A 14,114-nucleotide genomic window follows, 5' to 3' on the forward strand; every position below is an offset into this window, starting at 1 on the left:
TTGGGAAATGATGCAGGGATCACTGAGCTGACCATTTTCTACTTACCTCGTGCTTGCCTGCCACTGATGTGCTTCTGTGACACACACACAGAGAAACATGTTTCCCATCGCTGTGCTCTCCAAAGGACTCTGGGATGGTCATTGACTATTATTAACATTTAACATGTTCTTTTTAGGGGATTCTCTGCAAAGCTTTAAATGCTTCTTCCCAAACACTTCAGCTATTGCTTGTTCACCTGCTGAGGTCTGATCTATCATTCTAACTCCCCTTAGAAATGGTTAAGAAAAAATATTTAAATTATACTTTCAGCTTCATATATGGAGTAAGCCAAGGCAGCTGACAGGTTGAAACAAAGCTGAATATGGGAAACAATACCTTTCTTGTGTATTGACTTGTCTGTCAGCCTAGACTCAGGAAGGCCTATTAGAACTTTGCTCATTTCAAAATCCCTTTCTCCTTCCCGCCACAGGATCCTCTTTCTCCTACAGTTTGAGTCCCATCGGTTGTCACCGGTGCTGGGGAAGAAACCAGGCCAGCCCTAACGACAGTCGCTAAGGGGCGGAGACTAAGACTAGGTTCAAAGGCAGAACGCTCCAGGGTCGAGTACTTAGGGCGCATGCGGAACCTTCTCTTAGCTCTCGCGAGGTTTCGTCTTCTCGGAAGCCCTGGAGGACCTTCTCGGTTAACTGCGTTGCGATGTGTGGTGACTGCGTGGAGAAGGAATACCCCAATCGGGTGAGCGAGTGATCGCCGAGAACTTCCCGCTCCCTTGGCCCATCCCCCGCCCTGGAGGCTTCTGATACCCCCCGGCTGCCTTCCCCGGGAGGCAGGGCGCGGGTGGGGCGGACTCAGCGACTCTGCCCATTGGAAAGATCCGGTCGCTGTATTGAGGCACTTGACAGCTGGGGCGGCCGGTGGCGGTCCTTTCCCAACGGTCCCAGCCCTTACGGCTGACATCAAGCTTCACTCCACTTCTCTTTAGCTCTAGGGGACAACAGAGGAAACCCCACCACTGTCAACCCAGCCGACAGCAGATACCCCCACGCCTACCCCTAGTCTCATCCTCAAGTTTGATTTGATGAAGTTCAATTTTTCTTACTGAATTCTGGATCTGGAAGGGACCTCTGAGGTCATCTGTTCTAATCCAGGTTTGCAGATGAAGAAGCTAATGCCCAGAGAGGCGAAATCACTTGCCCAGTTTCACACTGTAGTTAGTATGAAAGCCAAGACAAGAATTTAAGTTTCCTGGCTATTATTTTCTTTTAAACTTCTGTTCCTCTCAAGCTCAGGAGGTTGCAAAGCTTGTTTATTCTTATTCATTCTTATTCTTATTCATACTTACTGAACATTTATGTGTGTGTAGCTAAATTACTTTGCTCAGAAGAAATAAGAGGCGACTTCTGTGCAGCCTAAGAGCTTACATTTTAGGGGAGTGTGTGATTAACAAGAAATGAGCAATACAGTCCATAAATGCCTTTCAGGTCTAGAGAACCAGGAGAGCAATAAGGGGTAGCACTGTTCTTACAAAAGAAAGAAGGACTTCACTTGGGACTTGAAAGTTAGTTGTGACTAGGGTAGGAAAGGAGGAGCTGAAGGTTGGGGGAAAACGAACAAGGATTCTTCTATTGGATGGGAGGTAGAAAATCTCTGTAGTTTCTTCCGTCTTGTAATATTATGAGTAATATTTAGTCTTTTGGGAAAGATATATAACAACGTGAAAACTCTTATGGGACAACCTCCTTGAAAAGAGACTTAGCATTATCAAAGAAAGTTAAAGATGTGCATACTGAATGACCCAGCAATTCCCATCCTAGAGGAATATTGTTTGTACTAGTAGACAGTGAGATACCATTTTACACCATTAGAATGGCTAAAGTTTAAAAAAAGAATTAGAATGCCTAGTGTTGGTGAGAATGTGGAGGAACTGGAACTCACACATCGCTGGTGGGAATAGAAAACTGAAAAACCATGTGGCAGTTTCTTATAAAGTTTACATGATATCTTTACTGTATGACTCAGCAATTCCACTTATAGTAATTTACCCAAGAGAAAGGTATATGTCCATATAACATTTATACATGAATCTTCGTCACTGCTTTATTTATAATAGTAAAAAACCGAAAAGAACCCAAATGTTTGTCAACGGATAAATCCATGCAATTGAATACAAAGCATGAAGGAACTTCCTGGGAAGATAGAAAATTTTATGTCATGATTGAGGTAGTGTTTACGTTGGCATGTATGTTTATTAAAGGTCATTTATCAATACCCTTACAATATATAGATTTTATAATGCTTGCAATAAGTTATACCTCATTAGAGTTTGTTGTTGTTGTCGTTATTTTAATCAAAGCAAAACACTTATTTTTAATAGCTGGAAGTTTATATTGGACTAGCCAAAAAGTTCATTTAGTTTTTTCCATAAGATGACCCTACTAGCACTTAGTTGTTTTTCACTTCATTCAAAACAATTTCGTTAGATTGTATTGTGACAGCTGTCCCATCAGCATGCATTTTTAAAAAACTTACCAAAATTAATGAATTTTTGTGTAGCCATTTTAATATTGAAGATGGAAGAAAATATGCATTTTTGGCATATTATGCTTTATTATTTCAAGAAAAGTTGAAACACAAAAAAAGATTTGTGCAGTGTATGGAGAAGGTGCTGTGACGGAACGAACGTGTCAGAAGTGGTTTGCTGTGTCATGCCGGAGATTTCTCACTGGACGATGCTCCACGGTCAGATGGACCGGTTGAAGTAGATAGCAATCCAATCGAGATAGTAATTGAGAACAATCAAGGTTATACCACACGGGAGACAGTGGACATACTCAAAATATTCAAATCAACAAAGTTATTGGTGAAAATGAAAAATGTGTCTTTTATTTTATAGAAAAAACTAAATGGAGTTTTTGGTCAACCCAATACTTTAATCCCAAGGCTTTTCCCCCCTTTAGTCGTTTAGTCCATGTGCCTGTGACTTACTGTCTTCAGACTGTATGTTAGCCCTGACCACTGTGACTCAGTTGGTTGGGCTTTGTCCCATGAAGCAAAAGGTCACTGTTGGATTTCCTGTTAGGGCACGTGCCTAGGTTGCACGTTGGGTCCCCAGTCAGGGTTTGGTGCCTTTGAGAGGCATCTGATGGATGTTTCTCTCTCACATTGATATTTCTCTCCCTCCCTTCCCCTCTCTAGAAAACAAGCAATGTAGTTGGCCGATTTCCCTCCACCAGAGTCAATCTCCTCCTTAATACATAGCGCTGAGGAGCCACTCAGAAGGGCGAGGTTAATTGTGCAGGGTATCCAGGAAAGCTTCACTGTGACATCAGTTCAGCTGGGTCTTAATTCCCCTGATATTTCATAAGCTATTTGAAGGAAGAAGCATGTGACTCATCCTCAAATTCTCCATTCAGTATGAGGCACATAGCTACACTGGAGAAATGTTGATTCGAATGGATTTTCATCACATTAACTATTAAAAATACTCTTTAAGTTTGTTGGTCAGAAATGAGGTTGCAGTAGATTATTTATGAAATGAGTTTTAGTCCTGAACGATTATTAGTAAGCCTTTAGCAAATGCCTCCTTTGAGCCAGGAGCCTGAGTTGTGCCTTGGGGATGAAGGAAGACCCTTCCTCTTTGAATGCCATGGTGTCAGTCTAAGGATTTGCAGAGCTTTTACCTTTCCTGCCCGAATCACACATATCCTTTCCGACTGACATCTGTAGAGTCGAGAGTTTATTCTGTTTGTTTATTTTACACTATCTTTAAGGCTTCAGAAAATGCTATTTCAACAATCAGCTGAGCACAGTGTTAAGATCATTTTTATCATTGGCTGTGTTTCTGTTTTGATTGTATTTTAATTCTAGTTTATGGTATGATACCCTATCTAATATTCTTGGCTATTAGGTTTTCCAGTTTTTTCCTTTTCATATAATATTAAGTGGATATTTCTAAATATCCACTTGCATTCAGTTCTCTTAAACATAGTTGCAGACCTCAGAGACTTACAGCTCGAACACCATTCAGTTGTATTTACCATGAGTGGCACATCTAGAGGAAAGGTCATTTCAAAAATTAATTGGTGTTGCCTTCAAGCAAGTAAATTTTGGCGCTTTTTTTTTTTTTTGGTCTTTAGAGTTTTTAAGTTTATTAATCATTTTCACCAAGCATTTTGAAATAGAAGAAAATTTAATTACTATTTTTAATATTTTAGGGTAACATCTGCCTGGAGAATGGATCATTCTTGCTGAACTTCACAGGCTGTGCCGTGTGCGGTAAGCGGGATTTTATGCTCATCACAAACAAATCTCTGAAAGAGGAAGATGGAGAAGAAATAGTTACCTATGATCGTGAGTAGACCTTTTCTTTTCACGCAAGTCTGTTAGCAGGTATTGACTTGGGGGAGTTGGTGTGTTGTGCAAAGTATTATGAGGCCTGTTCTAATATTATATTGCAACACATAGTTACTAGTTAGTAGTTAGGTTTTTAAGAGGAAATTATAAATAACACTTCATTTATCTAGCATCAGATATTCTACTTAAATGACTTGGAGATAACTGAAGCTTATGATTCAGGCATCACTTTTTTTTTAAAGCGTTTATCCTTTCTGAAACAAGATAGAGAGACTTTTTCTTTTAACTTTGGGATCATCCATGTGAGTTTTCACCTGCTATAGTGTAATACAGTGACGTCCTCCAGCAGCTACTAAAATGTTCAGGGTTGTTTGCTCCTATTTTGCACTTGATCTGTTTTTTTAATTGTTATATTTACAATTAAATAGTTGTCCCACTTTTTCCCCCTTTGCCCTCCTCCGCCCAGCCCTGCCCCCCCACAGTCAATCCCCACACTGTTGTCCATGTCCATGGGTCATTCATGTATGTTCTCTACTAGTCCCTTCCCCTTCTTTCCATCATTATCCCCTTCCCCACTCTCCTCTGGTCACTCTCTGTTCTGCTTCCCTGTCTCTGGTTCTATTTTGTTTGTTAGTTTCTGTTTGTTCATTAGGTTCCTCTTATAGGTGGTATCATGTGGTGTACATTTGATCTTAGCCAAAGACCGAGAAGCGATGTTTGCCCCTATTTTAAACGTCCCTGAGTGCGGTGGTCTAGTCTTGTTTCATCTTTCGTGGCTTTTTTCATCTCCTGTCTCACTGTCGGTCTGGTGTTTTTTTTGCTGCTGTAAATATGCTACCTTTACATACCGTTCCTCATCCTCAGTGCTGGGAAACCAAACAAATAGACCGTGTGTAGTAAAAATAAATCGATTCTGAGATTGGCACTAAGCAATTCTATGAATAAATTAAGTAACGTATACCTTAGTGCCCAGGTATTGTGACAAGCAGTTAGACTGTGCACGTCCCCTTTTGGCTTGTCTCCTGGTTCTTTGGTGTGTTCTGAACACATGAGGAGTAAACGCACAAATAGTGATACTTTGCAAGAGGGCCATGAAAAGCACAAAGCCTTTAGAATAGAGTCAGATGATCAAAAAAAGTGGTCTAAATTAAAAGAATCATTTTCTTCCTTTTAGATATAACCCTTTAACTCAATTTTGTTCCAGGTAGTAGGTCATAGTGGTTAAGAGCAAGGGTTCTGCCCCAACTGGCATGGCTCAGTTGGGTGGGCGTCGTCCTGCAAAGCAAAGGGTCATCAGCTTGATTCCTGGCTGGACACATGCCTGGGTTGTGGCCCAGCTCCTGGTTGGGGTGCATGCGATTTCTCTCTCACATGGATGTTTCTCTCCCTCTCTTCCTCCCTCCCTCCCTCCCCCTCTCTCTAAAAATAAATAAATAAAATCTTTAAAAAAAAGAGCAAGAGTTCTGGAGCCAGCATGCTTGGATTTGAATTCTGGTTCCAACAGTGCCTAACTCAGTTTCTTACATAACCATAGTGTGTGTTTGTTTCCTTATCCCTAAAAGTTTTGTCTCCCTCTTTGGGTTTTTGAAAAGATTAAGTGAATAAACAGATTAAAAGTATTTAAACAGTGTCTGGCACACTGTAAACACTCAATAAAGCATCGTTATCATATGTTTTTATTAGAGTGTTTTGTTGCCATTAAATTCACTTCAGCGTCTAGCTTTGGTTGTTCATTTATGATTGGTTGTAGCAGCAAAGTTTCTGTCCCTCCTGAGAATAGAAGCCTTTACGTAGTTAGATAGGTCTAGCTAGCGTAAACAACGCATTTACATATTTGTTAGTTGATTACCTTAGAGAGCTTAATGGGAATTAATATATGCACATTGGCCCTTAATTATGCAGTGTTACTAGGTCACAGATTCTAGATTATTTCTTATCAAGATAGATATTGTAATGAGTTTCCTGCTGTGCTAAATATGACAGTTAAGATTCTGTTAAAGCAGTACCAGTGCTGAGAATAGAAATGTTACTGTCTAAAGACGCCTTCCGTGACTTAATTGCTACGTCTCTCTCTGTTTCGGCAGATCTGTGTAAGAATTGTCATCATGTAGTAGCCAGGCATGAGTATACCTTCAGTATCATGGATGAATTTCAGGTAAATGTATTAACGTGGGTATGTGATTGTGGGGTCGGGGGAGATAATAAAAGTCCCTTTGAAAATCTAGATACGGTTTCACAAATGAAGTACTAGCGAATGTTAAGTGAGACCATCCCTCTCTTCTGTGTAAGTTGAGAGAGAAACTTTAGATGTGGCTGGATCTGCTCAAACCTGTTTTTACAGAAGTCAGCAATCAGAGTGTGTGCCTTACAAATGATTTCTCAGTCCTGTCCCTTCTGTTTACGAAGAACAGCACATTGTAGCTCTTTGGAGGTGACCGTTGTGCCTCTTTCGTCTCTACCCAGTGATTGCACCGTGTTGGTTCTGGGTGTCGGCCTGCCCACTGCCACCGTACCTGCTGGGCGTGGAAATTGTGATAAGGGGCTATCTTTTGTTTTCCCTGGTAGGCATATGGAGTTGAGCGATTCCGTGGTCTCAATTGCAGTAAGACATGTTAATATCATTTGTTCAGTAAAATAACAAAATGGATGTATCCAGGTTGGAGGAGAGAAGCTGAACCCCTATAACGACAGAGAACAGGGACTTATGATAAGGATTAGTCCTCACGCCATTGTGAGAGCACGTGAAGAGAGCAACAGAATCCTGTAGGCCGGTGTAGGCCTGGAGTAGGTCTGATGGTCAGAAAGGAAAGCGGGACAGGGCGGGAGAGCCCAGGACGCCCGTGAACCACAAGGAGACACCTTGGCCTGCACCCACGCCTCCCTGCCTCCGCTTTCAAACCTCCAGCTTGAGTTCCTTATTTCGTGTGAACGAAATGTTCACCCATAGGATATAAAAATTAGGTTAGAGCTTTTGACAGGCAAAGGAGTTTTTAAAAACCCTTCAGATTTTCCTATAATTAGGAAAAATAAAATCGTTTATAATAGCATGTTATAAAAAATATATCCACTCTCACTCTTATTTTAATATGGAAGAAAGCACTTAAGTCACTTCTCATAATATGGTCCAATATGTTGTGCTTAATCTAAATAACATCTTGACTACATCTCCTCAGCATCCACAAATGAGGCCTCAAAAATATTTGTATGATATATGCAACTTAGGCCAAATCCAGATCTCAGTGAATGAGTAGGGGCTGGATAGGGGAATGAGCGTGTCGTGGGCTTGAAGGAGCAGCTTTATCCTTTCATGGGAGGAAAGTGCTTGTAGCTATTTTCCAGAAGCTTCTGAAGGTCCTTTGAGATTTTTAGAGTCCCTAAATGGATATTGAGATCGCTTGTTTATGCCCTAATTGAGCCATTGTATATACACTGCCATGAACCAAAGTCTAGCTGGTTTCCCTGTATGACTGAACACAGACGTTTTCAGAGCTGCCCCAGAAATTACTCTGGGATGGGAAGAAGGTAAAGGAAGATAGCCTGTATTCACAATGCCCAGAGAGAGTGAAATGCTCTTGAAAAAAACTCTTAAACTGGACTCTCTACTTCTAGCGTGTCTATCTCAGCATCCACTGCCCACTCCCCCCCACGTGTTAGATTCTGCCATCAGTTATTTTTCTTAAAATGATGCTTTCAAAGTACCTCACTGGCCTTTGCACAGCTTACCTTTAGCTACAGTATCATATCCAAAGTCCTCATCCCAGAGTTCTTGCTGGGCTGCAGCTTCACTTTCTCTTACTTCCCACCACAATCCTTATGTACCACACATAACAGGGATTGAGACTTTCTTCCGTCCCTCCTGTTGCAGAGGGAGATTTTTATTTCCTCCTCTCTAATGCTTACTTCCCCTGCTGCATTTCCCCAGGAGTCGTATGTTACCTTCTCTCTTTTTAGCATCCTCTTTTTCTCCATGGGATTTAAACTTTCTTTACATTAAATATACTCACTTATTCTTTATTTGTTAAAAACGAATTAAAATCTTTTTATTTTACTTAGCTACCTCTTTGATTCATCCTCTCATCATCTCTTTCCTTTCTTTCGAAAAAATAAGGATTCTGTTTATAAAACAACTACAGTACCATGGTTAAACAAAGTAAAATTTTCTGAAGGCAAGAATAGAGGGGGACCCAGCTAGGTAGCTCAGTTGGTTAGAGCATCATCCTGATACAACAAAAGTCGATGTTTCTCCCTCTCTCTCTTTTCCTCTCTCTATAAAATAAATAAATTTTAAAGGAGTACAGGGGGAAGTGGACACAGAAATACAGAGTTTAAATGGAAAATACATTATAAATGATTACAGATATACTTTTTTTTAATATCACCCTAAAAGCCATTAAAATAACTATGTTTTTGCCCCAAGAAACAAGAGGGGAACCATGAGACTGCTTTCTGTTCCTCTGTGGACCAGGGAAGGAGAGGACTCAGCGTCAGAAATATAGTGATCGAGAAAAAGGGCCATGGGACCCTCAGAATAAAACAAAGGATCTGGTCTTTCCCAAGGGTCCCTCTACCCTCTCCATCCTGCTTCCAAATCTGTGCCCTGGGGCCGTTTGAAGGTGGGGGCTTTGAGGGTCTCCATGAACGACCAGGGTGGGGTGGGGGGAGATTCTTGTTCTCCCAAATTGACTAGTTTTGGTTAAAGGTTTCCTAATCCCATCACATTCCTGGCAGTATACAGAGATATGTTTCTGACATTCCAAGGTAGAATTCTAGACATATTTTCCCACAGAAGTATTGCTATATATGGTCAGATTCTATAGTACTTGTATAATATAAATTTAAAAGGCTCCCTGGATTTCCTGGGAACCTAACTGTTGGGTACAACTACTTCTGTGGGAAACTGTCTTTGAATTCCTAACAGTTGACCTACCATAAAATTTGGAATACAGACTGCCTATAAATTAAAGAGTACAGGTGTAATCTGTCTTATTGATTTAATCATCTTTCCAGATTATACCATATGTTAGGTTGTCTCTTGCTCCCAAGTTAGATTCTAAGTTTTGCAAGGTCAGACCTTGTCCTTGCCTTCTCTCATGCTACTAGTGTACCTAGCACATTGCAGAATATTCGGGCACTTAGAAAAGCTTGCCAATGGATAGATTAATTGAGAACTCAGGTATTTGTCTAGCTTCATACATTTTCCTATCTTGACTTTGTTACTTTTTGCTTCTTCATTCCCAGTGAGAGGGTGCCGTCCTAGCAGTAATGTCTGGTGGGTAAAAGCAGAAGTATTTGGGAGCAGTGAAAGACCTTGGAGAGAGGGGATTTTAATTTTTAATTCAAGAGACTCGTGTTTGTTTGCTGATGTCTAGCCTCTATTTATTTCTGCTGTGTGTGCAGAGTAGACTAAAAAATTAGCTGTGGTCTTTAAGGAACAATCTTTCCACTGCCAGAACCAAACTCGTCCGCTAAGCTCACTGGGAGACAGTGGAAAGGCAGTCACCTGGTTCTGAGTCCTTGTACCGTAGTCATTGTTCATCTCTGTGGCCCTCTCTCTAGTGACTCTCTGGACCCATGAAACACAAACTGCCCTGACCGATCACTTTCCAGAGAGCGAGCAGTCTCAGTGTCAGGCGTGGGCATACTGATAGACTGAACATGCGTGTTTGTTTTCCTAGAGCAGATGAAAGGGTTTTAAGCAAAGGGCTTAAAAGAAATGTCTCTATAATTTAGGACCATATTAAATATTCTAGAAAGGTTCTGCTATAAAAACAGGATTTTGCCCTAAGCATTTTTACCTAAAACAAAATTCTTCCCATCACCAGTCTAAACATTTGTTAAACCCAAGAAACATAAAACTCCTTAAATAGATCAAATTCTAGACAACTAGCTCCCTAAATATGAGGCCTGCTTAACATACTAGTGGATTTAACATAGTTTTTTTTATCTTCTTGGGGTAGATACAAATAGCTTTTTTGGTTTAGGAATTTTCTCCCTTTTTTGTTTTAAAAATATTTCTATTTCATGTTAGTGTTAAAGATTCTAGATAGGAACAGCTCTAAGACCAGGAATTTGTCCTTAGGGGTCCACACTCAGATCGCTTCATTACTTCAAACAGCAGCACTGCCTAAGCCCAATATGTGTATTTCTGAAGTCCAAAAAATGGCCAGTCATGTCCAAGATGACATTTTCGTGTAAGTAAAGAGAGCATCAGCATGTATTCAGTTGGTATAAACAAAAGGCTCTGGGATACACAGAATAAACCGAAGACATTGCTTATAGGTATTGAAATTGATCTAATGTACAGAAAGAAGATCCATGACAATGCAGAGAACAGTTTTGCCGGAGTAAGTTAGGAAGCATCTTTCTCCCTGTTCCTCACGGTAATCATGCACTTTATCTTGTCCTAGGAGTACACCATGCTGTGTTTGTTATGTGGCAAAGCTGAAGATACTATCAGCATTCTCCCTGATGACCCCCGACAGATGACTCTGTTATTCTGAGGACCCTTCTGCAGTTCTGTTGTAACTCTGTTGCGCTGGTTTACAATACAGCAAGCCTGATGGCTTGTCTTACTTAGTTTGTAACGGAAACTATTTGCATATCTTTTTCTGCCTAGACTTACCTATTCCTCAAAAGAAAAAAAAGTAATTTAGGGGATTACTGGTCTCTAGAGCTGAGAGTTCTAAGTTCCTCGTTCACATCAGTGCGGCCAGTCCGAGTACGCCTAGTGCCCAGATCTTGGTTCCAGTAAAAGGGACCAAGGACTCCTTGGAGAAGTGACTTAGTCTAGGATGGGGGCTGTAAATGTACAAGATGAACTTGGAGCATCTTGCACCCCAGAAAAAGAAAGTGCGTGGAAAAACCTTAATGATGGGCTATGTCAGGACAGAAGAGCCACCTGGAGGAGCTCTCAGTGACCAGAGCTGGGACAATCTGAATAAAAAATTAACTAGCATTGGATTATAACCCAAACTATGAAATAAATATTCATGAGTCCATAATGAGATAAACAAATGATTGAATAAATACACACAGAATAGGCAAATCTCCCATACAAGAGGTTTTCAAATAACATGTGCAGACACACCCCACTCCTTAAGTGTGGGTTGGGTGCAGTGACTTCCTTCCAGAGTATAGTATAGAAAGGGTGGACAGGCTGGCCGAGAGCAACATCAAAGGGGATAAGCCATGTAATAGCATGTGTCCTCGATGTGATGTGATGAGAATGGCACTTTACCGCGGTGGCATTCCTCCCCAAAACCCGTAACTCCTGTCTAATCATGAGAAGCAGATGATACGGATGCCAGCTAAGGGACATTCACAGAATACCTGGCCGGCGCTCCTTAGATCTGGCAAGTCATCAAAGACGAGGAAGTCTGAGAGCTCTCACAGCCAGAAAGGACCTGAGGAGACACGAGTGCCTAAATGTAGTTTATGCTGAATGGGATCTTGCACCGGAAAAAGGACCTTTGTGAAAACTGGGGAAATCTGAATAAAGTGTGGACTTTAGTTAATATAAATAAATAGAATTTATATTAACTAAATATAAACTTAGTTAATATAAATTCTATTTATTTATTTTAACTAAGTTTATATTTAGTTAATATAAATTCTGTTTATTTATATTAACTAAATATAAATTTAATATAAATTTAGTTAATATAAATTTAGTTTCAGTTGCTCCAAAGGGATCTTAGGATATTTTACTTTGAAAGAACACTAGCTTGGGTGTCCTAAACCCTGGCGTTTAGGCCTCTGCCATATGGTAGCAGTATAACCATTAAGCAAAGCATTACTCTGGACTTCATTGTCTCCTTTTTAAAAAAACTGGGCCCATGAGAATTGATAGTATGCTTTCTTTGCAGTATTGTTGGGAGATCCAGTGAGTAATGAATGACACAGTGAGACGGCTTCAGTAGTTCTTCTCACTGTGAGACCGAACTTACAAAGGCCAGGCATTAGAAACGGAATCATTTCCTCTTTATATCTAAGGGACTCGGGCGTTGTGAACTTAAGCTTTACTTATAAGGAAAAAAAAGTGAGCAAAATGTTCATTACTGATACCAGGGAAAAGCTTTGATGTATAACAGGAATAAAAATGACTGAGGTTTCTTGAGTACTTAACTATGTGCCAAGGCCTTTTTAAGCCCTTATTTAATCCTCATTCACAACTCTATGAGGTAAGTCCTATTATTGTTCTGATTTTAGAGCCAAAGAAACTAAGGCCCAAGAAATTATGTAGTTTACTCAGGGTCACACAGCTAGTCCAGCGCCTCCCTCTCAACGAGAGTGTTCAGCACACAGGAAGTGTAAGGGTCTCTCTGGCTTAGGAGGATGAGAGTATCAGTGACCGCACTCAGAAATCTAGGCACGTCAGCCCAAGATTTATTTTTTGGAAAAGTTAAGTCAGCTGCCCCTTAGGAATCAGTAGTTTTATTCCTGGAAAATGTTTTCTACTTTCTGCAAATCTATATCTGACCTGCTGAGGAAATCATTTGGTGAAATGATTCCAGAAAGCAGAGAAAATGCTTCATTACTTTAAATAACAACACTAAGCCCAGTATAGCCTCAGAATTGTCCCTTTTTGGAGTTTGAATGCTTCCAACTTAGTCATTTGGAGCTCAAGAGTATGATTTTATATGCCTGTACTGTTATCTTCATCTATTGCATACTATGTAATTATCTATTTTGGACTACACAAATTTAAAACATAAGGTCCTACCCACATGTTTTATTATTATTATACCAACATTGTGCTATGTTTTGTGATGCTTTCTTTTTCATCTTCTAGAACTTTTCTTTGGATCTAAAAGAATAAAGACCTTTTGAACCCAGTTCTACTGAGTTTCTGTCTTTCTGTGTGAATAAAGAGGCTTCAGGTAAAAGCAGAAGTCTTTTTTACCTTCCTGCCCTGAGAAACAAGGAGGAAGAGACTTCCCCTGCAGGTGTCACTGGGGATGTGGGCTGGTCCTGACACCTCATTCTCTCTCTGCACACCCCATGGGGTACAGGCCTGGAGTAGGAATGGTTCAGCTCTGGGAGTGCAAAGCTCAGCATGTTTGTTGTGCTGTTTTAGCTAGCTCTGTCTGTCTCCGGTGGTTCTGGGTTCTCCCAATACTAATGAATTGACGTGTGATTTAATCTGGGCACAACCAGATATGGTTTGTTACTTGTAAGTTACCACTAAAAAGTCTTTTTTTGTGGTAAGTTACCACAAAATGTTCAGTGTTCTTTATTTCAGTATATGAAGAATCCTTTCGGTTTCGTTCTTTTGTGAGCAAAGTTAAGTTACTTGGCTTCATTTGAGGCTCTTGGCTTTAAAATGTATACTTCTTGACTGTAGTACAAGTCTCTCATGAGACACACTACAGTTGGGGAGAAAGGAAATCAAGAAACCTGGGTCTACATTAGCTTTGCCACCTGCCCGCGGTGGAATACTAGGCAAGTCACTTACTCCATCTGTACCTCGGTTTCTTCAATGGAAAACTAGAGACAATCATGCCTCCTTCGTGGAGTTTTCAAATCAAATGATGTAAGTGGAAGGTTCTTGGGTTGCACAGTGTGTTGTATAGGCAGTTGCCAGTGGCCTTTCTGCAGAAACTGAGTCGGAAGGAAGCACCGTTGTCACAGTTGAAGTCGGGGGCTTGTGAGTCGGGCTGACCTGGGTTTAACTTTCAACTCTGCCACTTTGTAGCCCGTTGTCCTTGGCAGGTGCCTTACTCAGTTACCTTCTGTTTAAATAGAGATAAGAATCCCTCAC

General features: G+C 40.6%; 1 protein-coding gene across 2 annotated transcripts; it reads left to right on the plus strand.

Moving 5' to 3' along the window:
* Window positions 1–582: 582 nt before the first annotated feature.
* Window positions 583–13,188, plus strand: CHURC1 (churchill domain containing 1). Of its 2 annotated transcripts, none has more exons than XM_024568447.3 (4): window positions 583–736; window positions 4,216–4,351; window positions 6,439–6,509; window positions 10,762–13,188. In XM_024568447.3, the coding sequence occupies exons 1-4, from the start codon at window positions 698–700 to the stop codon at window positions 10,852–10,854; spliced, it is 339 nt and encodes a 112-aa protein (XP_024424215.2). In that variant the 5' UTR covers window positions 583–697; the 3' UTR covers window positions 10,855–13,188. The 2 variants fall into 2 exon arrangements, with proteins under 2 accessions (XP_024424215.2, XP_045058128.1); XM_045202193.2 differs by having other exon boundaries at window positions 590–736; window positions 4,216–4,276.
* Window positions 13,189–14,114: the final 926 nt, after the last annotated feature.

The sequence above is a fragment of the Desmodus rotundus genome, chromosome 7 (assembly GCF_022682495.2).
Source record: "Desmodus rotundus isolate HL8 chromosome 7, HLdesRot8A.1, whole genome shotgun sequence".
NCBI classification, from domain to species: domain Eukaryota; kingdom Metazoa; phylum Chordata; class Mammalia; order Chiroptera; family Phyllostomidae; genus Desmodus; species Desmodus rotundus.